The 27,389-nt window shown below is 40.1% G+C and overlaps 1 protein-coding gene across 2 annotated transcripts; it reads right to left on the reverse strand.

Annotated features, from left to right (window-relative positions):
• Positions 1-3,902: 3,902 nt before the first annotated feature.
• On the reverse strand, positions 3,903-27,389 carry ESP (separase). 2 transcript variants are annotated; one of them, XM_087665522.1, is made up of 27 exons: positions 26,485-27,389; positions 18,833-19,010; positions 18,630-18,737; positions 18,298-18,426; positions 17,714-18,186; positions 17,475-17,589; positions 17,142-17,267; positions 11,938-12,228; positions 11,732-11,857; positions 11,152-11,373; positions 10,936-11,043; positions 10,688-10,846; positions 10,259-10,600; positions 10,035-10,130; positions 9,695-9,940; positions 9,475-9,598; positions 8,347-9,366; positions 7,449-7,683; positions 7,229-7,331; positions 6,950-7,144; positions 6,745-6,800; positions 6,427-6,644; positions 5,953-6,184; positions 5,336-5,879; positions 4,828-5,136; positions 4,636-4,723; positions 3,903-4,505 (listed from the first exon to the last, which is right to left on the reverse strand). In XM_087665522.1, exons 1-27 carry the CDS (start codon positions 27,210-27,212, stop codon positions 4,060-4,062), a joined length of 7,017 nt encoding a protein of 2,338 aa, XP_087521648.1. In that variant the 5' UTR covers positions 27,213-27,389; the 3' UTR covers positions 3,903-4,059. The 2 variants fall into 2 exon arrangements, with proteins under 2 accessions (XP_087521648.1, XP_087521649.1); XM_087665523.1 differs by lacking the exon at positions 26,485-27,389 and having other exon boundaries at positions 18,298-18,463; positions 18,833-18,970.

A 27,389-nucleotide genomic window follows, 5' to 3' on the forward strand; every position in this document is an offset into this window, starting at 1 on the left:
TCTATTTTGGGCAAAGAAAAAGCACATGTCAAGTATGTGTGATAAAAATGGACAAAATGAGGCTATCCTCTAAAGAAATGAAGCAGGAATTGACTGAGGAAATAAGTGATAATAAGATTTTTTATTTTCTTCACAAAGCAAAAAGTTCATCTAAGTTCCACTATATCAAGGCAATGTTGAATATTCATTTCAACATTCAAGAGCTTCTAGAGGATCTTACTAACAAGCTTGAAGTTACAGGAAAGATTGTATTATGCATGTAGAGAATTTTACAATTGACAATTATATGCATTACATTGTTTCAAGCAACCAACGCTCCCAAGACAACTCTTATTACTAGGTGAAATCTCATTAATGAGTTCAATCTTAAATTATCTTTGAGATCCAATTAATGGATCTTTTGTTAACAAAGTAGGAAATTCATCTAAGTTTAACTATATTAAGTTCAATCTCATTGATGAGTTCAATCTCAAATTATCTTTGAGATCCAATGAATGGATCTTTTGTTAAGAAAGTAGGAAATTCATCTAAGTTTAACTATATTAAGGAATTTTTTAACATTCCCTTCAACCTTCAAGAGCCTTTGTATGATCTTACTAACAAGCTTCAAGTCTATAGGGAATATTACATTAGGCATGCCGAGAGTCTTGCAATTGACAATTATGTGCATTACACTGATTCAAGCAACCGATGCTACCATGACAACTCTTACTACCAAGTGGAACCTCATTGAAAGTAGGTTAACCTTACCAAATAGCGTGTCCATGGACAAGCTAACTAGTGCAAATCTAGAATGTGTTAACTAGATCCAAATATCATTAGAATGCAAGATTTTCTATCTTACATATCATGCTCTTCAAACAAGGAATCTAGATGTGTAATTTGCAACAAGTTATGATTTGATTTGTAAACATTTTACCATACATCTACTAAATAAGCACAAAAAGAATACTACATTAACTTGCTTTCACTACTTAACAAATCATGTCTATGTTTTGTTAGTAAGTGATTCTCCAATCTTAGAACATTTATATATATAACAAGATTGAGATGTATCCTAAAAAATCATTACCAATAAACCTCATTAATGAAGAGTTGTTGTAGAAAGGACATGTGCAATTTTTTATGGGATCTTTAGGATATAACCTTCCATCCAACCAAAGATCAAGTTTTTTGTTTCCTTCAAATCTCCACAAATGCTTCATGGACTCTAAAACAGTGTTGAGTTTTGTTATTTTTATGATAGTACATACTCACATTCTGGCTTAATATGAAGATGATAAATATATTCTTTTAGCAACAATATAAAGATCATTGGATGATTGATGTCTAAAGCTCAATATGAATATGATTGATATTTTTTTAGCAATGATATAAAGACATTGGATCATTGTCGCTTTTATGATGATGCTCACGAATGAACAGATGGCCACACTCATTTCCCAATGGCATCCTACATGGGAGGAGAGTGAGCTCTCTTTTGCAAAAGATTTCCAAGAAGAATTCTTGAATATATTTCCTAAGAAACGATTGTAGTCATATCAACTTATACCCTCATTTGCCTCCATCATTAACAACGAACAGATGTTCCCAAGATTGATAGGCTTAAATAAATGTGATTCCCATGGTACTTTCTTGAAGAAGAGCTCCGCCTATCAATTTGAGATTACATGCATTGATCCTACATATTATGAGATCACTTGACTTTGATCTATCTTTCTTACATGCAATGTACTTGAATGGCACATCAACCCGAGCCAACTAGCATTAAACAATTCTTTGCATCAACTAGCACCAAGAGTCAAGCAAGAAGACACGTGTATAAAAATCACATTATTAGGATGAGCATGCTACTCTAGATCTCCATTTGGACTTGACTTCCAACGTTAGGGACGTGCACACATTGGCTCTCGTAAGACAAGTAATATATGCCTCAATTAAAGCTAAAATTAAAGCTAAAATTAGATGGGTTAACTAACTAGCTAGCCAATATTTAGCCATCTAGCTCATAGCTAGCTAACCAGCTATTCAAGGTAACTAGTATGCCGGTACTTAACCCATGAGGTGAAGAGTGCTCACATTAAACTCATATTAATCCTTGAAACCAAGCCAAAATGCAATCATTCTCCTACACCATGAAAGCAAGGTAGACGGATTGACCCAAGACAGCGAGCAAGCCAGGTCACACTGGGTGCTAAATAAGCTAAAGGAGAAGATTAACTAATGGAGAACCACCGCTTGGCCCATGCATGTCACGTTGAAAATCCTCAATATCTGATATCTTGCCCCAATTAGTCTTAACTACTTGAAAGACAAGCAGAAGGTGAATTGAATCTCACTGAATTAGAAGTGGAGGACTGATCCTCTTAGAGCAAAATTACTCAAAAAATGCTAAGTAAGAAACACCACATGGGTGGAGATGGAAAAGATTCTAGCAAGTTTTGTAGGTCATGGGGATTGCAACCTTAGGATATTTTGCCAGCTTGAGCCATCTACTTTGTGAAAGCCCAGGGTTCGATTGCAGGCCTACTTGACTCTTGCTATCGAGAGCATCATTTGATCGCAGTACAGCATCACTCGATCTTGAGAAGAGCATTTACCAGTCTTAGGAATCAGGTACACCAATTGCTGTAATATGGGGAGAAGAGCGCTGGAGCTAGCAAGAGTAGGACCGTGCAAAATCAAACATTCGCTAGACCCAAGCAAGAATGGTTAATCTCATTGGGTGCTGTCCAGATTTGCGATGGCACCGAGGTAGGCCAAGTCCAACAAAAGAAGACTTCCCTCTACATGTGAAGTGAGAAAATATGGGATGGTTTATCTTCCTCTAATATTAGGAAATTATTGAAGAGCGGTAGAGCTAAACTTGTATCAATTACGGACAGTTGTGAAGTGAATATCCCAGGAATGATAAGGCTAAGTCTCCATTAAAGTGTATTAAAGCTATCTTCATTGTATTATTCACCCTTCTTAATCAAAATCAAGATTATTTTGGACCAACTCTTTTTGTTAGAAAATCTTACAAATCATTATATAAGTATCAAATATTGACAAATTTTCTAAGTGTTGTATTCAAAATGGCACTAGAATGAGTGTCAAAGTTTGTAAATGTGTCTTATAGATAACTGATATTGGGGTCGTACACGTTTATATGCATGATGATGAGGCAATAAGGATGCATGCTTTTCTATGCATGATGTTGTGGCAAATGTGGATATATTTTGAGGACCAAAGCATAGATGGGAAAATCTTCACAGGAATATGAAAGACAAATTTTCCATTGAAAGATGGAGTATGTGCATGGAGGGTTGCAGCAGCTGCAATGCTTGAGGACAAAACTAGGCAAAATAGGCATTGCAGATGGTAAATGCCTATGTGAAGAAGAAATATTCAGGCATACTATTTGCTGTGGTTGGTTGGCATCTTAACTGTGGGATGAGGTTCTGCCTCAAATGAAGCCTATTCATGGGGACCACATCAGCATGAAGGTGGTCCCTTATCCCAAAATGGCCCACAAGCATTGGGAATGAATGTAATTAGAGTGCTCATAGTGCATGAAATCTGGCAGGCAAGATCTGTATGTTTATTCAAAGGGACTAGATCCAGTGCTGTATGGTCAAGGATTCAACCCAAAGTTTGGTGTTACTATGCTTTGTAATGCTGGTAAGCTTAGTCAGAGTGAGTTAGCTAAGTTAGCCACTTGGCTTAACTAACTAGCTCCATTTTGTATGGCACAATATTTATCACTATTAATTTTAAGATATTATTTTGCACCCAAAGATTGAATGATAACATTTGGACACTGTTCAAACTGCCAAAACAAAGTTGTTGCTCGACAATTACTAACTTTTTGTGGTATTGTACATCACTACCAGGGGACTGCAGCACCATCAGTAGTGTCCTTTATTCCAAATATATTATCAGATCAATGATGTGCCATTGGTATTTGAAATGGATATGGTACAAGTGGAGCAAGATCCTTGAGGGCAGCTCTTCACATGGAACAGCAGGGCTAGCCACATTCAAGGCAACCCATGATAGGAAAATGAGAAAAAAAAATCATGTACTCAAATGTGTCTGTTTATTTATCAAGGTCGGGATTCCATAGCACACAGGTGAGGATCCAATGAGGCAGGGTAATCTGCAAGAGTTCCGACCTTCCCCAATATGAGATGCTACTCTGACCTCCTCACAGCAAAGCCTAGAAAAGTTGCTTGAAACCTTTGAGCAAACTTTCCTTGTTCCTTTTTCAGGCTTATTCTCTGTAACATCATGCTCAAGCCATTTCTGGAGAAGAACTCTGCTGAATCGGTCAATGTCACCGTCAGTTACATCCCATAGGTTTGCAACAGCTGTTGGACAGCCAGCCATCAAATATGACCAGGGCACTCCAACAGGTTCGTAATCACCCTGTGGCCGCAATCGGCCACTACTGCATCCCATCAGTAAGGCCGCTGCACAGCATTCCATCTTACTCATCCTCCTCTCCGGAAGATATTGATCTCCTGGGTGCATACAAACATATTGTTCACAGCAATGCAAGGCATGACAGAAGAAACAACCAATTCACAGGAGAATACAAGCGAGTCACAGTCAAAGAGCTTCAAGTGCACAAGTCAAAAGGTGGAAAACTACCACTTCCATGGCCCAAGTATACAAAAAGGTCACGTGTTTGCAAGCCATTCATGTACTCTTGCACCGTTGGGATTTGACCAATCGTTCCCTGAAATCATAGTTGTAAAAGCAGCTAAGCATCATGTACATACATTAAAAAGCATAATTGTATATATATATGAGAGAGAGAGAGAGAGAGAGAGAGAGAGAGACCTCCCATCCCTGCTGACACTTGAACCAGTCCTCAAATGCAGCCTGGGTGCTCACAAGGTCTCCACTTGGATTCAAAACATAAAATGTACTAGAAGGGTCTACAGAAGGTAAAATCGGCATAGTCATTCGAGGGCAAGATGCATTTGCATGTACAGCTTCACATGAGAGATTATTATCTACATGGTAGTTTCTCGTTTTCTTGCGCTCAAGAAAATCCCTTTGAAACAGCAATGCACGCATACTTCCAAGCGATGGCATCCTGTATAATTCTCTTTTCCTCAAGGTTGGCAAGCTCTCCCATGGAAAGCCCTGCCACATGAAACATCATTAAATTAGGATTGCAACATCTGTGGGACTTCACACTGAGCTGCATATATACACCTTGACAATGCTATGCACCCCTTCTTGCACCATGCATGCACACAATATCTACACTGTAATCTCCTGTTCAAAGTCTAAATTACTCACAATCTCCTATCTGTTAATCAGAGATCATGACAAATCTAACCTGTAGATGTTCATCCAGGACAAGCACTACAGGTTCTTGATATAGATCCAAATTTTCGACATTTTTGAAATCTTCAAAAAGGTTTCGTGGCAAGCATTCCGACTTCACACTGTCCTGTAATGGCTTCTCAGCACTAGAAATTGCTGCTCTATCAAAGGCCCATTTATCATCATAGCCCTTCTGAATCAAAGTTTGGAATTGTCCAACAAAAGCTGTTGCTGCTTTTTCAATAATATCTGCCTGTCTAGACTTCCACTCAGCATTTTCAAGGGACTTTGTGTCTACTACCCTTAATTTAGAAACTGATTCAGTCCAACCTAGCATCTGGTTGACCCCTCTCTCAAGCTCCTTCCTTGTAATGGATCCTGTTCCTTGCAGGAGGAATCTAATCAAGTTGACATCCGTAGAAAGAGAAGAATTTGCCATAGATTCTAGTTGCTTCTTTAGGTCATCTGAACTCTCTTTAAAGATCTCCAATGCTCTGGTGGAGAAATTTCCCAAAAGAAAACATTTCCAAGGCCCCAACCACGAGTGCTCCATGAACCTGCAAACCAACATTGCATATCAAGTCAAGATCCCCCTTTCGGAACACCAAAGATGCAGCTACAAAAGGATACCTGAGGAGTGCTTGGAGTCTAGCATCGAGATCCATTCTCCACTCCCACCATTTGCTCTTTTCCTCTATTGAGTTAAGAATCAGCATCTGAGAGGTTGATTGACGGCTCTCCTCCAGTATATTCTCAAATCTAGTAACAAGTTGACGGTATGCTGTTTCACTGTTACTCTCAACTGCATTTGATGTTACCGTAATCTCATTCAAGCTGTATGGATTACATGTTCTACCAACGCCTGTCAAATGCTAGGGTTAGCAACTAAACAAGAATCAGTTTAAGTTATAGGCATATTTGTTTGATGAATTGAATGCCTTGCTACTTACAAGAACAGCAATAACAACAGACAAAGCATACCTATTTGTTTGACTAACACAAACAAATTACAAGCAAGTAAACTACAGACTACTGAATGTCAATCAGAGCCATGATGATCTAAAGTCTAACAATGATTTATACTGATCAACAAACAGAGCTTACTTTCAGGTGGAGGAGAGCATGAAAGCAATATTGAAAAGGGTTCTGCATCAGCATCAAAACGGCTAATAAGAAGCCATGAATCGTTAAGGCCCTTATTAGTTCTGTTGTGAATAAATTCAATTTCGTGGTCAACCAAACTCATGCAGCTCACTGAACAGGACACTTTGAGATCTTGCTGTATATAGAACTTCAGGTCCCTGAGATCACGAGGTGAAATCCTGCACTCTTTTCCAAGAATCAGTTGAATATGGTTTCTTGCTTATGCTAATTTGTTAGCTAACTGCCAAAACATCAGACCATGTGAAATTTATTTCTTACCTTAGGGCTTCCTGCATCCTGTGGATGTTATCTTCAGTGTTCAAATTGCTGGAGATCTGAGCATTAAAAGAGCAGAAAACTTGGCTGATTGCAAAGAGGAGATGAACTGCAAATGTTCTGAGTTCTTTGATAGAAACTAAAAAGATTAAACTGCCATAAAATGTTGCAAATGTTCATTGAACAAAAACTAAGACTGCTTTATTACTTGCGTTTTCTCAGTAGAACATTTCCTCCCATTTAGTCTACAGAGATGGAGTTGTCTTGTGGTTGCACCCAGTGACGCCTGATGGAAATATGATGCTACTCGGTTGGCATGTATGCCATCTACTATTGATGTTTCAAAATCAAAATGACCACCTAATTCCATGGGCACATGAAGAATTGCCAGTACCCTTGCAACCTAGCAACAGTTGGTGGAGAAATTATTACTATAAAGGACTGATTTGGCAATGTGCATTAAAGAAAATAAAAATATAATAGATACCTTGCGCATTATTGGAGGAACCTCACTGCATAGAATGAAAGCATGGTAAAGCCATAATAATGCTTTACCCACACCCACAGTGCAGAGGCAACAGCAATCATCCCTGCCAGGCAGTAGGAACATTTTATTGCATCTGGGAAGTTGATTTTATCAATGACTGCATCTGGCAAGCTATGCACTAGGCAAGCTCCACTGCAATGAAGAAACTTCCTTTAGATACCTCGTAGTTGTGTTGCAATTCTGTCTCAAAGTCAGCATGCTAATATGATACAAGAGGCATCCCTCCTCAATAGGATTAGGTTCGGACTCTTTCAAAGCAAGGCATTCAAGCTGGCAGCACCCATGTGAGCCAATAGAAGATTGATCAGGACATTCACCCAAGTTCAGCAAGGAAAGTGCCTGGTGCAGAAGTTGATGTGCCTCATGCATAGTTGAAACAGCCATCATACATTTGGCTGCCAATCACAAAAAAAAGAGACACAGAGACAAAATTAGCTTTGTCACCCCAAACAAGCCCACGAATATAAGTCCAGTATAAATAGATAGTGACAATGAATAGAAAAGACTAATCTACGGTTTAGATTGGAAAACACACTTACAAGCCCACAAATAGAAGTCCAATATAAATAAATAGTGAAGTGCAATGAATAGAAAAAACTGATCTACAGTTTAGATTGGAAAACACGCTTACAGACTTATCTACAGTTCAGATTGAGATATTAACAAATATACAGTTGCACATGTTTGCAATATCTGACCAGCTGGACATTTTCTAGAGCATAAAATTACAGTTTAAACTGTACAAATCGGAGTGTGGGTATAGTAAAAAGGAATTTAACCCAGTGAGAAATGAATGGTGGTAATGATCATAGAAGCTAATTCGGCCATGTCCGTAGCAGCTACTTCTGGACACCCATAAATGTACAATGCACTTCTGGATACCCATCATTTGTCAGAGATATGTACTTCTCGATACCCATAAATGTAAAATGCTCCAATTGCTCTGTCTCCCCAAAACACATATGCTCACAAAGACTAAACTTCAAAGCTACAACCGATTATGAAAAGAACAGACTGCTGAAAAAACAGAGGTCATTCAGACAAGCCTAAAGAACTACCTTTCTGTAACAGGACTCTGGCCATTAGACGCCTTGCATACCACTTCCATTTGATATCAAGCCAGTCTTCAAATGAAGATGGTGTTTGCCACACTTTTTGGTGCTGGTACAAACACAGTACGCCAGAATTTGTATCTGCAGATGAGGCATCGCAGCCATCTTCCTTAGCAGCTTTTGGTCTTCTTGAGCCTCTACTGCTTAATTTTGTTTGATTCTTTCCCTCCATTGAAGTGCTCTCGTGCTGCAAGATTCCTCTTGTTCCCTCATCTCTTGCATTCTTTCTCCTTGTATGTGGCTTTTCAAGATTTCTCTCTTTGGTAGATTGCTTCCTACTAGCCTTCTTCATTTTGTTTTCTTCAATCAACATCTTTTTACTTGTTTCTGCACACAATTCTTCAATTGTATTTTCAGACAAAGTAATCCAGCCATTTCCATTCATTGTCTTCACTGATGTATTGAACATTCCACGAGTTCCAGTGTCATTGCACGACGGTACATTATTGCAAGAGGAGACAGGGTTTATCTCTGGCACATCATATTGTTGTTCACTGCATCTGTTATCTTTAATTGAGTGTACAGAAGCTGACCTTGAAGAGCTCCTTAGCCTGTTGCGAATCGGCCTCTGATCCTCAGTAACAGTCTTCTGTTTTTGTTTTCTAATTGAGCTCTTTCCACATTTGTTAGTTTTTTGCTCACCTTTATCCTGAGGCTGTGTTGTTTTGCTGGCAACCATAGGGATACCAAACGTAGTCTCTGGACACCTAGTCACAAAAATATCTAGCTTCCACTCAGCACTCTCAAATGACTTTAGTGCCCTCATTAATGATTCTACACACTTTCCGGATTCCTTATCAGTTCTGCGCCGTTCCAAATTTCCGGTATGAAAATCCAACAAAGCACCACCCAGCCGCACACAATGCTTACACACAAGATTTTCATCACTCTGCTCTAAAGCACATGAAGCATTCTGCAAGCTTCTTTCAGCTAGTTCCCACAAGTGCTTCTTTCTTTGCACTTCCCCTGAAATGTGACAAAGCTGCAAGTCATCACCTAACAGGACATATGGTACAAATAAGATAATAAAGCATAAGCATGTCTACATCAAAAAACATTGTTAGGATTAATAACCTAGATAGGATTCAAATAAGCTGCCTCCAAACGAGAGACCGTAACAGGTTGCAATTTGCAAGCCCTCTTTGAAACTTCTCTCAGCATCATCCACAGCACCTATTATGTTGTTAAGTATCCCCACCTGATCAAGTAAGTTCAAGAAAAGAGCATGCGATCAATAAATTCGCATCTATTAAAAAACAGTTTGAGACAACTGTGTATTAGAATTTTTTCTGACCTGCAGGAGACTTTCCAAATAATCAGCAACCACTCGCCACTGACTGGGTCCTGGTTGCTGCCTCTTATAGTTGACTAAGGTGGTCCGATTGTTGACAGCTACAAGTTGAAGTGCATTGGGCTGAAGCTTCTCACTGCTGGAATCCACTCCATTAAAGTCTGGTAAAGCTGATAACTCAGAAATCTTGAAACAGCGGTTTAATAACTTCAGACGCAAACGAAGTCCTTCCTTTGAATTGTGAAGGGCCTACACGACTTTTGAAAGTTAGCAACATCAATTAAGCATGCAAAGACTAACATTTCATAAATCGCTGAATGTTGACATCAAAAAGAAACCACACCTCCTCCAGCTTTCCCCTGTTTCCACAAGACTCTGCAACCATGAAGAAAGCCTGAGACAACTTAGCAATTCCTTTGTTTGTTCTCAGATCCAGATCCTATTGACATTTTAATATCAAGTTAGCAAATCAATAGCCTCACAGATGCAGCATCCAATCACACTCTCAAAACAGAAATTAAACAAATTAAAATTTCATGAATGTAGTTATTCCATGTAAGGGCATACATGAGAATCTTGAATAATCTTGGACCAGCTGATTAAGCTCAGTTCATCACAGGGTTTTTCTCTCAAGCTTCGTGAAAACTCTTGTAAGATTTCTTCAAACAAGGCAGAAGCAACACTATTAGGATCCCTCCTGGCATAAATTTTACAAAGCTCTTCAAAAGATAATCCCAACTTCTGGGTGACCATAGCCGGCAAAGTTTGAGAAATTCGACCAATGCAAAGTGCATGGCTCATACAACAATCTCTGAACAATGCGAGACATGCATCTTCTGAACTGGTTTTGACTGCAAAGAGCATATCAAGAAGCAGAAAATATACTCTGTACTGCAAAGTTGAATACCCCTGTGCCATACATTTAGGTATAACCACTTAGCCTCCTCATACTAAATACATGGTAGCAATACAAATCATTAAAACTTCATTCCCCACCTTTAGAGCTAACAAGTCTGCAACATTATGCAGAAGTGAAGTAGTGTCTACTTTTGTCAAAGACCAATAGTCAGTGTTCTCTTGGTCTGACATCCAGGTGGATGAAGAAAGGAGACCCTCCCAGAGCACAAGTCCATTGTTGATATCATTCAAAAAATCCTGTCATCATCCAGGCACAATATAGCAAATGCTTAACTTAAACAGAATATTAAAAAAATAGGACTCTACAAATAATAAAAAGCAGGTACCTGTTTCAGAGGATCTGCTTCTTGAGAGCAGAGTGCTCTAAGAAAGTATGTTGAACCCAAATGTGCATTTGCAGAAAGCTTGCTAGTTTCCTCGACCATAGAATTAGCCTATATTCAAGAGCATGATCCATTGTTCAAAAAAACTGGTGCAAACAATTTAAATCAATAGATGGCTGCATTATCTGATCAAGTCAAGCTTAAGGTGCAGCACGGTACCAATATGTCAATGGCTTGAGTTATTATAAGAAGGCAGTCATTGTGCCCTTCCATGTTAAGTATTCGGGACAGCCTTCCCTTCTCGATAAGAATCCTGGATCGTTGCAGTGAGAAGGACTTATTTGTGTATATTCTTTCAAGTAAGAAATCTATTATCTTCTCCCGTGTGGGCAAGGAGAGACTTCCTTCAGCTTCCTCTAAAGACTCAAAGAAGGACAACTCCTTCATAACACGAAACAAACAGTTGTGAGGTGTGTTAAACAAAATTGTTGGAGTTGACACTCGAAGGCTCAGCGCAATTTCTGAAAATGTTCGTAACTTTACCAAAACGTTACTAACTGCAAGAACTAGCTAGAAGGCTGTATAAATGACCACACAATTTCGCATTTCAAACAAGAAACATCTCAATAACAACACAAAAACTTCAATGTATCAACAATAAATCTGAGAAGAATGCCTAAGATCAGCAAAGCACATGCCCAATATCACTCAAACAACAGTACTTGAAACTTATTAAGTGCAAAACTCAACTTTAGATCATTATAATATGCTTGGAATAGAAGTTCAGTCAGATAATCACCTCTTCCATGACTAGGCCAGTAAATTCTGGAGGTAAAGGGGGTTGGAAGCCAGAAACAAGGTTGCAGATCAAATTTTCATCCATTTTCTTTTGGTTTAGCTTTCCAGCATCATCTACAATCATTCTCTGGAACCAAACAGCAAAATTACCTTCCAGGAAACACTGACTGGGGTGTTCCAAGCTGAAAGAATTAAGGAAAATAGTACCTTAAACCAGAGCTGTAAAAGTGACAAAGGAACAAGCTTCATTATGTCTGCTGATTTGATACCAGCCCACTGTTGCAGGCTGTCACACAAAATATTGCGTGCTCTTGCAAAATCACCACTCCGAATGAGATTGTCAATGTGAATGCTACTTTTCTGAAAGGCATCTTTTAGAATATCAGTACAATCTAATGCCTTCGATGACACATTAGCAGTGTGCTCTGTTCTGATCTTGCAGTTGGAACTGAGATAGACCCATGCAGCTGAATATGAGACTTCAAAAGGCTCACATGCCTACATCATTCCATTTCAAAGAAAAATGATTACAAAGATAGAGCCATGACATCAGTGAACTTTATAAAAGGATATAAAAATACATGGGTCAAAAATCATCAATGTACAACAAAATCAAGTGCTGCTAAACTAGTAAGGCTACAAAAAGGACAGTCAACTTGCCACTGTCCAGTTAAAAGAGCCAGACAAATAGAGGAATGACAAGACCAGATGCCTCTGGAGGACCTTGTGATCTTCAATGGTTGGAAGGGTGCCTTCAGACACACGCAACTGGAACTTGACAAGAGTCAATAAAGCTGGCTTCTTTGAGCATGTAAGGTGGTGGGCTAAAAAGAGTGTCCAGAATGTGATCCAATTTGAAGTAAACACAAAGGCATCCATCGAGTCACCTTGAAATGGCTATTGAGATCAGTACACTGTTTCGTTTGACTGGCCATGTCAAGAGAGGAATGATGAAGTTATTATGTCAATTTCAAAGGCAAAGTTATTATGTCAAAATCGAAGGCAAATGCTTTGCTTGCTGGCAAATGTGAATTATGGTAAGCGCAACACAAGTTGCAGTCCATGCAACACCATTTCATGGTGACAATGGTGTAGATGAGAGGCAGATTCGCGGAAGAGTTCGGCAAAGAGAAACGCAATTGTAGCAACTATGGCAGTATTAGAGTCTTCGAAGGGTTCCATGGATTTTTATTCAGCATGCTGAGCCTGTACTGTTTGTGCTGATTAACAAGGTATTTGCACAAATCTTGTACACATTATATTAACATGAACCACTTCTTTTCAGAGTGCAGCCAATGCAGGAACATATGGCCAGACTAAAAGGAAAAGACATGAACACTGAGAGAGGAGAGAGAAAGAGGCAGTATTACACTGAAGAATGCAGAGTATGAATGCTGAAAACTGAAGAAGAATCTATACGATGGGTAGTCAAAGTATCAGCAGCTGGAGCTCTCTCTCTTAACTGCAGAAAACTAAACATATGAGACCCCCAGGCAGGCTGGCTATCAATAGCCAATAAAATGCAGCAGGTCAGCCAGGCTGACTGCAGCAAAATAATGTAATAAAATAATCAAAATCTGCTGCTATCAGCTACCTGGCTGGGACATGTCACCTATCTGCCCTGCTTGGTCTGCCCTGACTGCGCAATAAATGCTGGCAACTACACCGAAAACTATCCAAGCTGCTCCAAACTAGGAAAATCTGCCCTAAACTGTCCCGACACAGCTTGTGCCCATCCTCGCAATAACCCAATCTCTAACACACCCTCTCAAATCTTGGATGTAGCATAAGGCTCAAGGATTTGGAATGTTGACGAAGAACACCTCATGAAGTGCTTTGGTAAACAAATCTGCCACATTATCCTTTGTCTTACAATACTTCACATCGATAGTCCCATCCAAGAGGTTCTCACACATAAGTGATGTTGTATCTCTATATGCTTCATCCTAGCATGGAAAACAGGATTTCATGCCAAGCTATGCAACTCTCATTGTTGCATAGAAGTGTAGTAGCTCCTAGTTGTGAACAGCCAAGCTCCTCTCATTGTTGCATAGAAGTGTAGTAGCTATGCAACTCTCATTGTTGCATAGAAGTGTAGTAGCTCCTAGTTGTGAACAACCAAGCTCCTCCAACAACCTCCGAAGCCAAATAGTCGCACAAGTGGTAGTACAAGCCGCTCAATACTCAACCTTTACAGATGATAGGGCAACTGTGGGCTGCTTCTTGCTACTCCACGAGATGGCACCTGTACCCAAAATGAAGTAATATCATGTCATGGACCTCCTATGGTCAACATCTCTAATCTAAGTCCATCCAACCTTGCAATACCAAAGCCAAACCGTCTACACCTACTAGATAAAATAGGCCAAGGTTGGGAGTCCCCCTTAGGAACTGCAACATCCTCAATGCAACTTGCTAATGAACCTACTTAGGTTCACTCATAAAGCATGCAAGCAAACCAAATGGGAAGCACAAATCAATCTCAGTATTCAAAAGCTATATCAACAACCCGACCACTTGTTTGTAGCTAGAAGCATCTGCCAACAAGAATCTGCATAAGTTGTAGCCTTCCAAGGCGAATCCGTGGGAGTAGAAATGGTCCAACACTTCTATATCTCAAAAGTAATCAAGAGCTCTCCCACATACCGCTACTAGAAGAGAGATTCTCCTCTCAGTTTGCCATATCTCATGACCTAGGAAAAAATGAACAAGTCCCAAATCTGTCATCTCAAACTTCTCATGGAATGCTTCCTTAATCTGCTTGACCATCTAGGCATGGTCACCTGCCAAGAAGAGATCATCCACATAAAGTATAAACATTGTCTACCCTCCAACTAACATGTGGACTTACAAATTTGGATTGGATATAGATCTCTAACACCCTAACCTATCTCGAAGAAATGAGTCTATCTTCCCATTCCAAGCACTTTAGAGGCCATAAAGGGCCTTCTTTAGCATGTACACATTACCATCTAAGGAAGGAAAGCCAAGAGGCTATTCTATGTAGATCTCTTCCTTTCAAGTATGCAAACTAGATATCCAACTGGTAAACTGGCCATCTCCTATGGCTGGCAAGAGTCAAAATGGTCCAAATGGTGGCCATACAAGCAACGAGTGCAAGCATGTCACGGGAATCAACACCTAGCCTCTGTGCAAAGCTTGCAAGGCTCAAGAGGTAAGCTATTCAATTATAAAATGCATAATACATATGTCATAAATGATAAAACAATGAACAATGAACTAAACTTTAAAGTCTAAGCTGAAAGAACATACCTATGGTCCCATTGCCAAAAAACTTAAAAGATTACAAATATGAAGTCTAATCTTTGAAAGAACATGCTCATTGCCACAAAAAAGACTACAAATATAAAGTCTAATCTCTAGACCGAAGCAAAATACAGCATGCCAAAATAGCCCAAAGGACAACTGCAAGACTACAAGTACAAATATAATATTGGCATGGCACAACAGTCCAAGTATCACACTATCATCAATGATCATAATATCATATACAATGTACATGTGTCATGTATCATGTATCATGAGACTCATGATAAGTAAACTAAATCAAAGATCATCATCATGATCTGAGGCTGTTCTAGCTACTCTTGGAGTGCCAGCCTCATCATCATGAGTACCATGAATTGTTGCATCTCCCTCAACATCAGCACGTCTCCTCTTCTTGCTACATCTCCCACTCTGTGAATGGATCGGGCTTTGTTGTCACATTGTTACATAACATCCTCAAATTAGAACTGACGAATACTAGATCGTTTGCTCTCTCCACACCAAGACGATTCTTTTTCTTTAAAGCAATGTGAGCGTATGCACTCCACAATTGCTCCAAACAAGAGGAGCTAGCTGACTGACTCAAAATACGGATGGCTAGTTGCTACAACTCAAGACTATCCGAACCATAGTTCTCCCATCATAAAGCTGCCCTAATCTTACAGCGATCCTCCTGTGCATCCCCACAACCAAAAGAACCCCGAAAGATCCTATAACATAAAAGCTAATCTCTAATCTTTCGTCTAGTGCCATGATCATGCACTAGACAAGACAATATAAGTCTTCATGTATCCATAACCTCAATGTCATTCTCGTGACCCTTGCTCTGAAACTCAAGATCCACAACAAATGCAGCTACATGCATAGGTGAGCTATAGGAGTTTCACCTCATCACAACTAAATGGCGTATCTCCTCATACGCTCATCATTTGGTACCAACTCCTACAACTTTTCATTCAGCCTATCCATAGCCTCATATACCTTGTCAATGCAAAGTTGCATAGCATCCATAACTCTCAATAAATACACAATAGGTGATACCATAGCATCTATCCGCTTTACATCATTCTAAAAAGTGAAGTTATTTGCTTTCTTCAAGCATAAGATACCTGTAAGAATATCTGCCAATGTTAATGAGGTGAACTCATCACTAAGAAATAATTACCTCAAAGCACCACTGCATTCTCTTAATCTACCTAGCATCAAGAAGTTAAAGGCAAATCTAGTATCACAGTATTTTAAAAGTATCTTCTTTGAAATATGATATGCGGGTAATATCCCTGGAAAATAGCACCTGCTGCCCTATTTGCGAACTCTCCATCTGCAATAAATCCCACAACATACTCTGGGCCAATAAGCTCAATACCTGTAACCCACTCTGCTGCAAGTACATCTGATGAATTTCTTGTTCCCGATGCATCATGTGAAGATATGAAATACATTTCCCCACAAGAATAAGTAACCATACCATGAATGAATCACTTGCGTATATCACTCCAACCATCAACAATCAAGGAAACTCCATTTTTAGCCCACAAGCTCTTTCTAGTCACTATTGCTTGCTCAACAAGGCGCTTTTCCTTGTCGAGCAAAGTGGTGTGTAAGGTCTCTGATGATGGAGGTACATACGAAAGGCCATACTTGCCGATCTTCTTGCATATCAATTTAAAATACTCTGACTTGGTTGCACGAAATTGAATGTGTTTATGATAAAAATGTGCCATTGATGTATCCACCTCTTCCTTCTTCTTGGGATCCCAACTAGCATCAAGTGTGCTCTGTCTACGCGCAATATATGGCATTGTTGAAGCCATGGCCGATGCAATGCTTGCATTAGGTGTGGAGGTAGCACTTCCTGATACTGACCCTGCTCTAGACACATCTAATGGTGTCACAAAAGTTGCAAGGTTAACACAATAAGCAAGTTTTTTTGTTTTTGGGTTGAGGGTGAGGTGGAGAGAGAGAGGTGTGCACATGTGTGCACACATCATATTAAAGTCCCCAACGTCTGATATTCAAATAACTACATTCATAAATTCTAATGTATTTCTTATGATAGACTTTGATCACAAGCTAATACAACAAAAAGACCCCACTTTAAAATACTAGATTGTGTATCTTACCATGTCATGAAGCTTCAAATTAAATAATTGAACACCCATGTTGTAAGATGATGACATAAGCCACCGTAAATCCTCCGGATACAAGAAGAAGTCAGACAAGGAATCTTTCAACAGGACAGCAATTTCCTGCAATAGAAGATATAGATCAACTCAGTAACAAAATAACTGGTAACGACTACATAGAATGTCTCTTCACTAAGCCAGTACTACAAAAAGAATAATCAACACTGTTAACTTCACCTGAATTCTATCTTGTGTCAGCAGAGAAAGCCATAAAATGTCTCTTCACTAAGCCAGTACTACAAAAAGAATAATCAACACTGTTAACTTCACCTGAATTCTATCTTGTGTCAGCAGAGAAAGCCTAAAGGCTGCAACTCCTGCAGGGAAAAAGCATTTGCTTCCCCTTTGAAAATTTTCTCTTTCCTCTGAACTCAAAGTAGTAGAACTGCAAATTCCACCACCAACATTAAGTCCATCACACAAGTTGGTTTCATCAACATGCCAAGAGTACGTTGTAATATCGGTAAAAGCTACAGCCAAATCTATTCGTGATCAACAAAATAACATACCTTAAACCAGCTCTGGTTGACTTGCAAAACAAAAACAAGGCTTGTTCCAAACTGCAGTCCAGCTCGGAAATAGCTTGTTGTTTATCATGTGTTGCAATGAACATGTCCCATTTACTTTGTGCATAACGAGATGCTGATCTGCGAAGAAAGTCCAGAGCCCTATGGATGCTGACAAATATAGTGGTCAATTCTTTAGAATTTAAGTCCGTGATTTCTAGCTCTTTTCTGACCCAGTCAAGCTCATTCGTAGGCTTGGATGTTGATCCAACATCTATACAGGCAAAAACTCTTTGCACATTGACAATGCCATTTTGAAGGACTCTGGAAGCTTTTTGAGCAGCATTGCAATCTGAATCCCAGCCGGAGGTAAGCTTTGACAAAGCAATTTTATCAACGGGCTCAGGAAAATCAGTTAAAAGTAAACCAACAGCATACAATCCACCCACCGCCTTAACTAATGAAGTAGATGTGTCCTGTATAGAAAACTAAGGTTAGTCAGTAGTCCAATGGATTAATTTCAACATTCATAAAAAGAATGCTTTCTCCAAAACAACTTCTAGCATCATATTTGTTTTTATTGATACCTGTACCACTTGGCTAGAAAGTTTGCAGATAAACCACCACCCATCCTGATTTTTCTTTGCAGATTGACAGAGCCGCGCATAGCACTCGAAAAGATCCAAGACTTCATGGGATTTGCACGCTCTTTGTAACTGTGCATATTTTTGTGCATTGGTCAACCATGCTGCTCTACAACGGACATTATTGTCTCAGGAAAGATGCAATCATCCACACTGTTTGTTATAGGTGTTTTACTACTAAGGGACATGTAATCCTAACTGGATGCTTGCACAATGTGATGAATCAGAACCAAACTTCACTCAGAGTAGAAAATTGATGACAAGCCAACCAATACCTGCTTAAGGCGGAGAATTTGCAGTATGGCCTCTTTATACACATCCATTGCAATTTCTATGCCATCAAGCCCATCTGCAGTAAGCCGAGAACACAGGCTTCTCACCAACTGCACCAAATTAGCACAGTGTGCAATAAGATACAGACTCAAAGTACACTGCTAGGATCAATTTTTGATAAGTACGAAAAATCAAAAACCACTACCTTGCAAAAATGGTCCCTGGTAGAGGAGAATGCACATTGATGCAGTGTAAGAGAGATTGTCTTTTCAACCATTTTTGGGTGCTTGTGTAAACAGCCAGTAATCAATGCCGTAAGACACTTATGAAGTCCTCGAAACAGTAAGCCCCTCTGTTTCTCGGCTACGTCAACCTGTAGTTTACTGAAGATGCAAAGAAGATAAAGTCACCATCCTACTATTAGCATCCCTATTTAAAAATGAGTAGCCCCAGACATTTCAGTATTCCACTAGATTATTAATGACTTCTTTAAATAGCATTTGTGAACCATGGCAGAGGCTTGAAAGGCAATCAACCAAGGAAAAACAGACTTTAAATGTTTACCAATTGGAAAGCCAAAATCCAGGATCAATCAGCTCTGCTACCTACTTTCATACTTGGCCTGCAATACAAGGCCAAATGTGAATGAAAAAAATTTAATACATCGTGTTGGATTCAAAGGATTTGCAGAGACCTTAATCAAGGGCTCAGACCCCAACCTAGCACTCGTTGGTCATCATATGAGGTAATCCGTCTTGGAAGGGCCAAAACACCACAACTATAATCAAGCTCGTCCAGGGCCTCATGCTCAAGTTTCACTCACAATTACAACATTTTGACCTTGCATCCAAGTGTTGGGCACATTTAATTGGCATCTCCAAAAATGAAAGGCTTTATTTTCAAACAAAAATCCTCAATGAAAAGTATGTTGTGGGCATCCCATTTATCCTTCATTATTCAATCAGCCTTCTCTCCATCTTGCTGCCCATGCTTAGGAGGTGCGATTGCCATCATTCTAGAGGTGTTGCTTTGTGTTTTGAAAGAGCCACCACATATTCTTCATTGTCGCTCATTATCAGCTGCTGACACCCTAATTGGAGAACATTGCCATCAACGGAGGAAGTTCACCTGCTACCACCCACCTTGTTGTCATCCATCTCGAGCAGTTATCTTACTCAAGTTGTGATCCACAACCAGCTGCACTGCATTTCTGCAAACCATACAGCCGCATTTTGCCCCAGATCAAGCTGCCACGCTGACATCACCACCCACAACCTACTGTGTCATCGTCTACACATGGGATTGCTATGTCTCAAGCCTGCTGATCTGCTTTTTTGCTGATCCTCATCTCCTTCAACATCATGCCATTTGGAGGATTGCATTTTGCTCCCTCTCCTATGCCACATCATCATCAGCCTTAGTGGACTGATGTTGTTGTGTTCCAAGATTTGTCACAAGTACAACACACACTTGTAGCTGTTCTTGGCATACACTCAACTCATTTCATTCCCTGTCCTCAAGACATGAAGGTTTGAGGCCAATGTTGTATCTAGCAGACATCTTATTCCAAATTTTACTACTGATCATTACAAATCATAAGTAAACTCTGTGCTGGAATATTTGTTCATTGCTCACTTCAGCACGCTACAAATTGTGTTCCACAATGGTCGTACTTTCTATGTTTCTCTTTATGTACCCCTCACATTTCTTTACAATTGAAAATTGATAACTTTGGACCATAGTTTTTACAAGTTTAAAACACAAGAAGAAACTCAGTTTCAGAGCCTAGGACATTTGAATATATTGTGGAAACGAAGTTTTGAAACATATAGATAATATAAATAGATAATGTGTATGTACCCACACACACATATGTACATACATACATACATAGGAACAAAGGAGCAAAGGCTAGTGTAGCAGGCCACATCACTCCTTAGGTTAGAGTAGCAAAACAGCAAATGAAACATGCTTAGCAAACAAGAGGAGAGACCAAAAAAAAGGACCCAAGGGGTGAGGGGGAACAGCCCATTCTTATGGAAGTAGGGGAAGTCTTTTGGCCCAAAAATTTTGTGTCCCAAATCGCATTTCCCTAAGATGGAAACAGGCAAAAACAACAATTCTGTTTCAAGAGCACAAAAACAGTTTTTCAGGAAACTATGCTTTGGATGCATCTCTATGAGGAATGTGAGGGAATTCGAAAGACCGTTTCCATGGATTTTAAACAATGACCTAGGAATGAAAGTTGAATACAAAGGTGAACTAATCAATCCCTACACATAGCCTTTGGCATCAATGAGGGGACCAAATCAAGCTGATGGTTTGGTAGAAGGCACCACCAAAAGATGGAGAACGCTGGAAACCTACAAAGCAAAATGACTAAATGATGGCAGCCAAGTAGAGAGCAATTTAAATAGCCAAGGATAATGAAACTATTGAGAGTATAGGCATATGAACTCTCCTTATCCAAGAGTGAATAAGGGCAGGCAGGTGTGAATGGTCTTGAGGGGAAGGGGAAACCCTAACCCTAGCCAGTTGGGGCTACATAAACAGCCCATGGGTCTACATCAACCTTTGAGTGAGAGTGACCCAAGTTGTACTTTCATGAGCAACTAAATAAGCAAGACTTGTTCTTGTACTTTTGAGCTCTTCTCTCCCTCTTGTGCACACTTCAATGTTGGCTTGCACTCTGATTCCTCACAGAAACTAACCAACTTCTGCTCATAAATGCCCAAAAAACTACCAAGTAAATATTTTAGAATAGAATTAATATAGATGCCATCAAAAAAATGTTGATAGTCATAAAATAAAGTTAATATCCGATGTGAATTGACTCTCCAAACACTGAAAAAGAAATGCAAAGGGCTGAAAACTCTCCACTACTACTATCTCCTCTATCAAATTACATGACAGACTCAGTGTCAGAGCTCCTACTCAAATTAAGACTCACAAGCAAGAGATGATTGTGCAAGACACATATGATAGCTAGCACCCTCTCTCAAATCCCGGATGTACTTGAAGGTAAAAGAAGACAAAGTCAAGATAAAATGTATGTTGTGATACCATGTCAAGATATGCAATGGTGCAAAGAGACGATAGGCTTTGCAAGGAGAAACACAATGTGTACCGCAAACACTAAGTGAAGAAAAACACAGTGATGATGCACTAAATCATGCCATGAGAAGAAAAGCTAATACAATGGAGTAGAAGCTCAAAAGATGATTGCATTGTCCTATCTAAATCAAGCGATAGCACCTATGGGGAATCCTCATAGTGATAGGAGCAAAACGCAATCCTCCATGCAATGGGCTATTGAAGTAATAATTGGAAAGTGAAGGATAGCTATCAAGGGAGCAATCAGCAATCCTTTGATGCCATCGGAGATGAGGAAGATGATCACTAATTGTCTAGGGAGCGAAGTGCAGTTCTCGAATGCCAAGAAGATGGCCTAGGCAACAAACGTAAATCCCAGAGTGTATCAGAGTTGTCAAATGCAGGGAAAGCAGCCCAAAAGCTAACACCAAGGGATAGATGATGATGGAGATGAAGGGGCAACCACCAAGACAGTAAACGCAGCTTGTGAAGGCATGTCAACCCAAAAACACATATACCTAGGGCTACAAAAACTGACGCCAAATGTGGGGTGATGCCAGGCAGGAAGATGCTGACACCAAGCTAGGGAAGGTAATGCAAGAAGTGGAGAAGGTCTCCAAGCAGCCAAACGCAAATCTGATGAAGCCTAAAGGGAATGGATGAGGTCATCGGCTATGGAGGACTAATGTCAAGGTAGAAGTGTTGTCGGGAAGATACGCTAGCTGAAGAGGAGAGTGACTACCACCAAAACGCACCCCAAGAGATGGTGGAGGCTAGCACCTAATAGCAAGAGGGCGAAGATGAAGTAGGCAACCACAAATAACAAACCACAATATCTACCAAAAGGAGTGTGAGGGCAATGAAAGGGCAAGAGAGGGAAGGGAAGAATGTCGAAGTGATAAAAGAAGAGGAGTGAAGAATGAATGAAGTGACGGCCTATTTATAGACCTAAGCTATCTAGGGTAGTACACCACTAAGTGAGAGCCCATTGACTAACGAAATGACCAAAATGTGAACACCATACTTTTTGGGGGCTGTCAATGCAAAACCCTAATTGAAGTGTGGAAAGTAAAGAAGTGGTTTCTCAACACCCCCTCTCAAGCCCAAAAAAGAATGAAGAAAGAGAAGCAAAGAGAGATACGAAGAAAATGTAGAGGATCCTAAAGCTCCAAGATTTCCACTTGAAAGGTAACTTGTAGTAAGGAACAGTAAATGAGATAAACTATAGAATTTGACTCCACCTCGAGAGAGAAGCCACTAGCTCCAGAATTCCATGCTTGAAAATATTCAAAGGCCTCATCTCCAATTCACAACTGAACCTCCACGGCTCCAATTCGAGCAAGGTGGTACTTGAAGATCCTAGGTATCAATAGGAGAAATGACTACTCAAAGACATCCATCCCCAAAGAGTAAATGGTGAGCAATAACTTCATGAGTGAGAACTCTCTCTGAGGGTGGTGAGAGAGAGGCCGTCTCTAAAGCCAAAAAAGTAGGAGCCCCCCCAAGAGCAAAGAGAGTACATCCCCATCTGCAAGAGATAGGGAATCTAAAAACTCATGGATCACGGACTCCGAATCATCTCATGACAAAGAAAGCATCGCTAATCATGCCTAAGAAGGTATCTAGGGTGTTGAAGATGTGGAAGAACTCCTAGAGATAGCCTCTCGAATCAAAGTAGTTGAGGGTGGAAAAAGGTGAGACTCGTGCTGAGCTAAGGGTAAACAATTGTTCGTGTCTCTCAATGGAGTGGACTGCAAAGCCAAAGTAATGAAAAGAGTTGAACAGCCACTATCTCACAAAGAAGCGGATTGCCGAAGGAATGATATCCAACAATCATTGTCTCTTGGGGGAGTGAACTACAAAACCACGGGTTATCGAGGTGGAATTCTTGAAACCCTAGAAAAAGTAGAAGCAACCTTCATAGCATATTGCAGCGGTTGCGAGGAGGTTGTGGTACGTAATGATCCTCTGTTTGCTCGAGAGGACTTAGTGCACATCAAATGCATCTTATTGCCTTGAGCATAAAAATTTGAAAGCCAGTGCAAAATAAACTCAATGGCCTGAAAGGGAAGGTGGCACAACAAGTGCTTGGAGGTAGAAGCATATAATCTGGCCGTATAGGGAGCAAAGGTCCATGTTGGCAAGCATCAATGAGGGGTTGATAATGCCAAAAGAGGAGCACCCAGTGGTTTGTCCATCTACCTATGAAAAAATCATAGCACTGAAGTGTCAACTTGTAAAAGGGAGGATGGGAGAGAGAGGAAGAGAAGGATATCTCTATCTCTCGATGATGGAACAAAAGAAGAAAATCAATAGATGATGCCGAACTTACAACCTATCTTTGCCTTCTCTGATAAATAAGGTCTTTAGCTCTCTGAGCTCATGCGCTCTGATACCATATCAAGATAACAAGTATGCTATGATACCATGCAAGATATGCGATGGTGCAAAGAGACAGTAGGGTTTGCAGGGGGAAACATAAATTGTATACGACAAACACTGAAAATGAAGAAAAACTCAAAAACACAAAAAGAACATGGTGATGATGCATTGAATCGCGCTATGAGAAGAAAAGCTAATTAATAAAACTGAAGCTCAAAAGATTATTGCGCTGTCCTGTTTAAATCAAGCAATAGCACCTATGGAAAATTTGCATAGTGATAGGAGCAAAACACAGTTCTCCGAGCAATGGGCTATTGAAGTACTCACTGGAAGGTGAAGGACAACTATCAAGGGAGTGAAGCGCGGTCCTTTGATGCAATCGAAAAAGAGGAAGATGATCACCAACTATCGAGGAAGTAAAGCGTAGTCCTCAGATACCAAGAAGATGGCCTAGGCAACAAATGCAAATCCCATAATGTACACACAACCTATGAAGGCCTGTCAACCCAAAAATGCAAGTACCTAGGGTTGCAAGTACAATTGGCAAGATCAAATGGACTAAGAATATAACAAAGACCACAAGGACAGTAAAGTGATGACCAAGTCCATGAAGATCAGTGTTGCAATTGTCATGACCATGAAAATTGTCATGCAAACAATCGAGATCATGAGGATCATCGTAAAAGACAATCATCATCGTGTGGATCACAAGAAACAATGCAAAGATCAAAGAGATCATGTTGCAAATTGAGATGCAAGCCATGATCAAGGCATCCCTCCCACCCCCCATCCCTTTATCTTTCCTTTCTTAGACTTCCGCATCCTTTATTACACAAATGGCCATCGTGGCTCCCCCCTTGCGAGTGCCCTTCATCCTCAAACTCCCAAAGAAAACTATTAAATGTTAGTCATTTGTTAACCTAAATCTACACACTTTGCTTGTCATGAACCTACTACAAACTCTTGATAAGAAGCCTCTCAATGCCTTTCAATCCATGTTGTTACTATAAAGAAATGGTACAACAAACACAAAAACACAAAAGTAAATGATAACACGTACAACAAAATTTGTAGAATGCTAAATGCTAATGAATGAATGGTGAATACAAAGGTGATACAATCAATGGAACCTTGAACCTCCGAGTCTCTAAGACTCCTAAAGGAGTAGGTCAGGTACAACATGACTGTCTCTAGAAGGGATGTGGGCAGAAATGGGCAATGAGAAAACTGAAGTTGTGACTAGATGGAATGAGGGAATGAGGATGCACAAATACAAGATTTGTGTTTATACCAGATTGGGGGTGCATTTGTCCTAATATCAAAATAAAAGCCATTTATTTTGGCAACTTTACATTAAATGCTTTTAAGGGCTGTTTCAAGGAGACTAAATTAGGGATTGATGCACCATAATTATGCCTCGATGCAAACCCTAATATTGGTGGCTCAACAACTACACATGGAAGATGTGGAAAAGTGGTCCTTATAATAGAGCTAGAATTTGGCCATAATGTGACTTACACTACTAACCTGAACACCACTTGCCTATGGAGTACTTACAAGGACAATACACTTAGTCAATACTAACAGTGGTAAGACTACAGATTGTTGTATTAGTTTGGCTTTTGCAAGTATTCATGACACAAACAAGGGATATGATTGTTGTGATGAATCTTGAAAACAAAATGCATACCTCATAGTGCTTCTCTTTGATCACTATGTCAAAAGCTAAGAGGATGTCTAGGGTCACTATTGTGCATAAATGAACCTTAATGATACTGGCTACCAAGCACATATGCATAGGTATATACCCCAACATGCAGTTTAGAACTAAACTAAGAGTCAACAAATTGACGAAAATGAGAAATGTACTTGCTTGGAGGGGCACATTTAGTTCTACGACATAGATACTGACTCTTGGCAATCCTTCCTTTTGCTAAATGCTTGCAAAATGACGACATAGAACCACAATGACCAGTATGATCTTGCACATTGTCGAGATGAGAAACGCACACACAACAGAAAATGAAAAAATGTGTTCTAATTCAGCCTTGTGAACAATTCCAATGCTTTAGCTTGTAGAATCCTGTACTTGGTCATGGGCAGCCAATCAAATTGCAACCAAACCAACTTGGCTTCTATGAGAAATAGCCAGAACCAAATGGGCGGTCCTGAAATTAATACCCCTTGTCAGACAAAGACACCACTTACCAACAACTAAGCAATGATTAAAACCTGGTTATAGTCTGCAACCCTCTTCACATCAAGGACAGATAAAAGGTAATAGAAAATGCAAGTATATTTTCTTCTTCCACTGCTTAGCCACAACTTTACAATACTTTGAACCACAGAATAGATTTGCATTTGCACTGCGGCAGCACATACCTTAACCATGGTTCAAGTTTGTCTGGAAGAATCAACACCTTCTCAAAAAGAGCTGTGTCTTGAATTGCAAACTCAGCCCCACAAACTACAAGATCTGTTGCCGCTCCTACAACAAGAATTACAAGGTTCTGTGTCAATTCCTTTGCATAATCTGGGGACGGCAGAGCTATATCAACTTCAGGGTTTTTGTGTCCATTTGTCTGCAAAGAAGCACTTGTCTTATCTGGCTTAAAAGCCTGAAGGCACAATGACTGCACCAGCTGCAAGTCCTGGAAAAATGCTTCACGAAACCTCTTCCACACCATCAAACGGCGCACTAGCCAAGACCTCTGCAATTCGATCTCAAATTTAGACCCTGTAAGGAAATGGCGTAGATTCTCAAAGCAGTCCAATGCAAAGGACATGGCAGAGAAAAGGTCATCAGCCTTCGAATTGTTCCCTGGACAGTCCCTAACATCGAGTTTAGAGAGGCTATTGGAGCACGACTTCAGGACTCGAGCCAGGAAAGGCACGAATTGCTTTGCAGTACGATGCTTTTCTGTATCAAGGACGTTCTCTTTGCCATAGGGATTTTCAAGCTTGGCCACGGGGTAGAGGTATGCCCTGAGCGAGGCAGACACATCTGTTTCCTTTGGATTCTCCAACCGCGCAAGGATGAGCTCGGAGTCATCTGTACTCACGGCAGCAGACCGTTTGGCAGGCCCTGTCTTCTTCTCCTTGAGGACCATTTGCGCAGGGCCAGGCTTCTCATGAAAGGCTCTGAATCTCTTCTGTAACCTAGCAACAGACAGTTTCAGGCTCTATAGTGGCTTCACAGAATTGGATTTCGAGAGAGAGACACCGAGAGGGAGAGAGAGAGAGAGAGATGATTTTGAACTCCAAGGCCTCCCGCCTTAAGATCAATA

Source organism: Lygodium microphyllum, chromosome 24 (assembly GCF_053477565.2).
Source record: "Lygodium microphyllum isolate KBCC chromosome 24, Lygodium_microphyllum_v1.1.10, whole genome shotgun sequence".
NCBI lineage: Eukaryota > Viridiplantae > Streptophyta > Polypodiopsida > Schizaeales > Lygodiaceae > Lygodium > Lygodium microphyllum.

Bases quoted from the DNA above. Each gene is read 5' to 3' on its own strand.
- ESP (XM_087665522.1), bottom strand. From the start codon at position 27,212: ATGGTCCTCAAGGAGAAGAAGACAGGGCCTGCCAAACGGTCTGCTGCC. The intron at 17,268-17,474 runs GTGAAGTTAACA...CTTCTATTGCAG, and splicing joins TGACACAAGATAGAATTCAG to GAAATTGCTGTCCTGTTGAA. The intron at 7,332-7,448 runs GTATCTAAAGGA...ACTGCCTGGCAG, and splicing joins AATTGCAACACAACTACGAG to GGATGATTGCTGTTGCCTCT.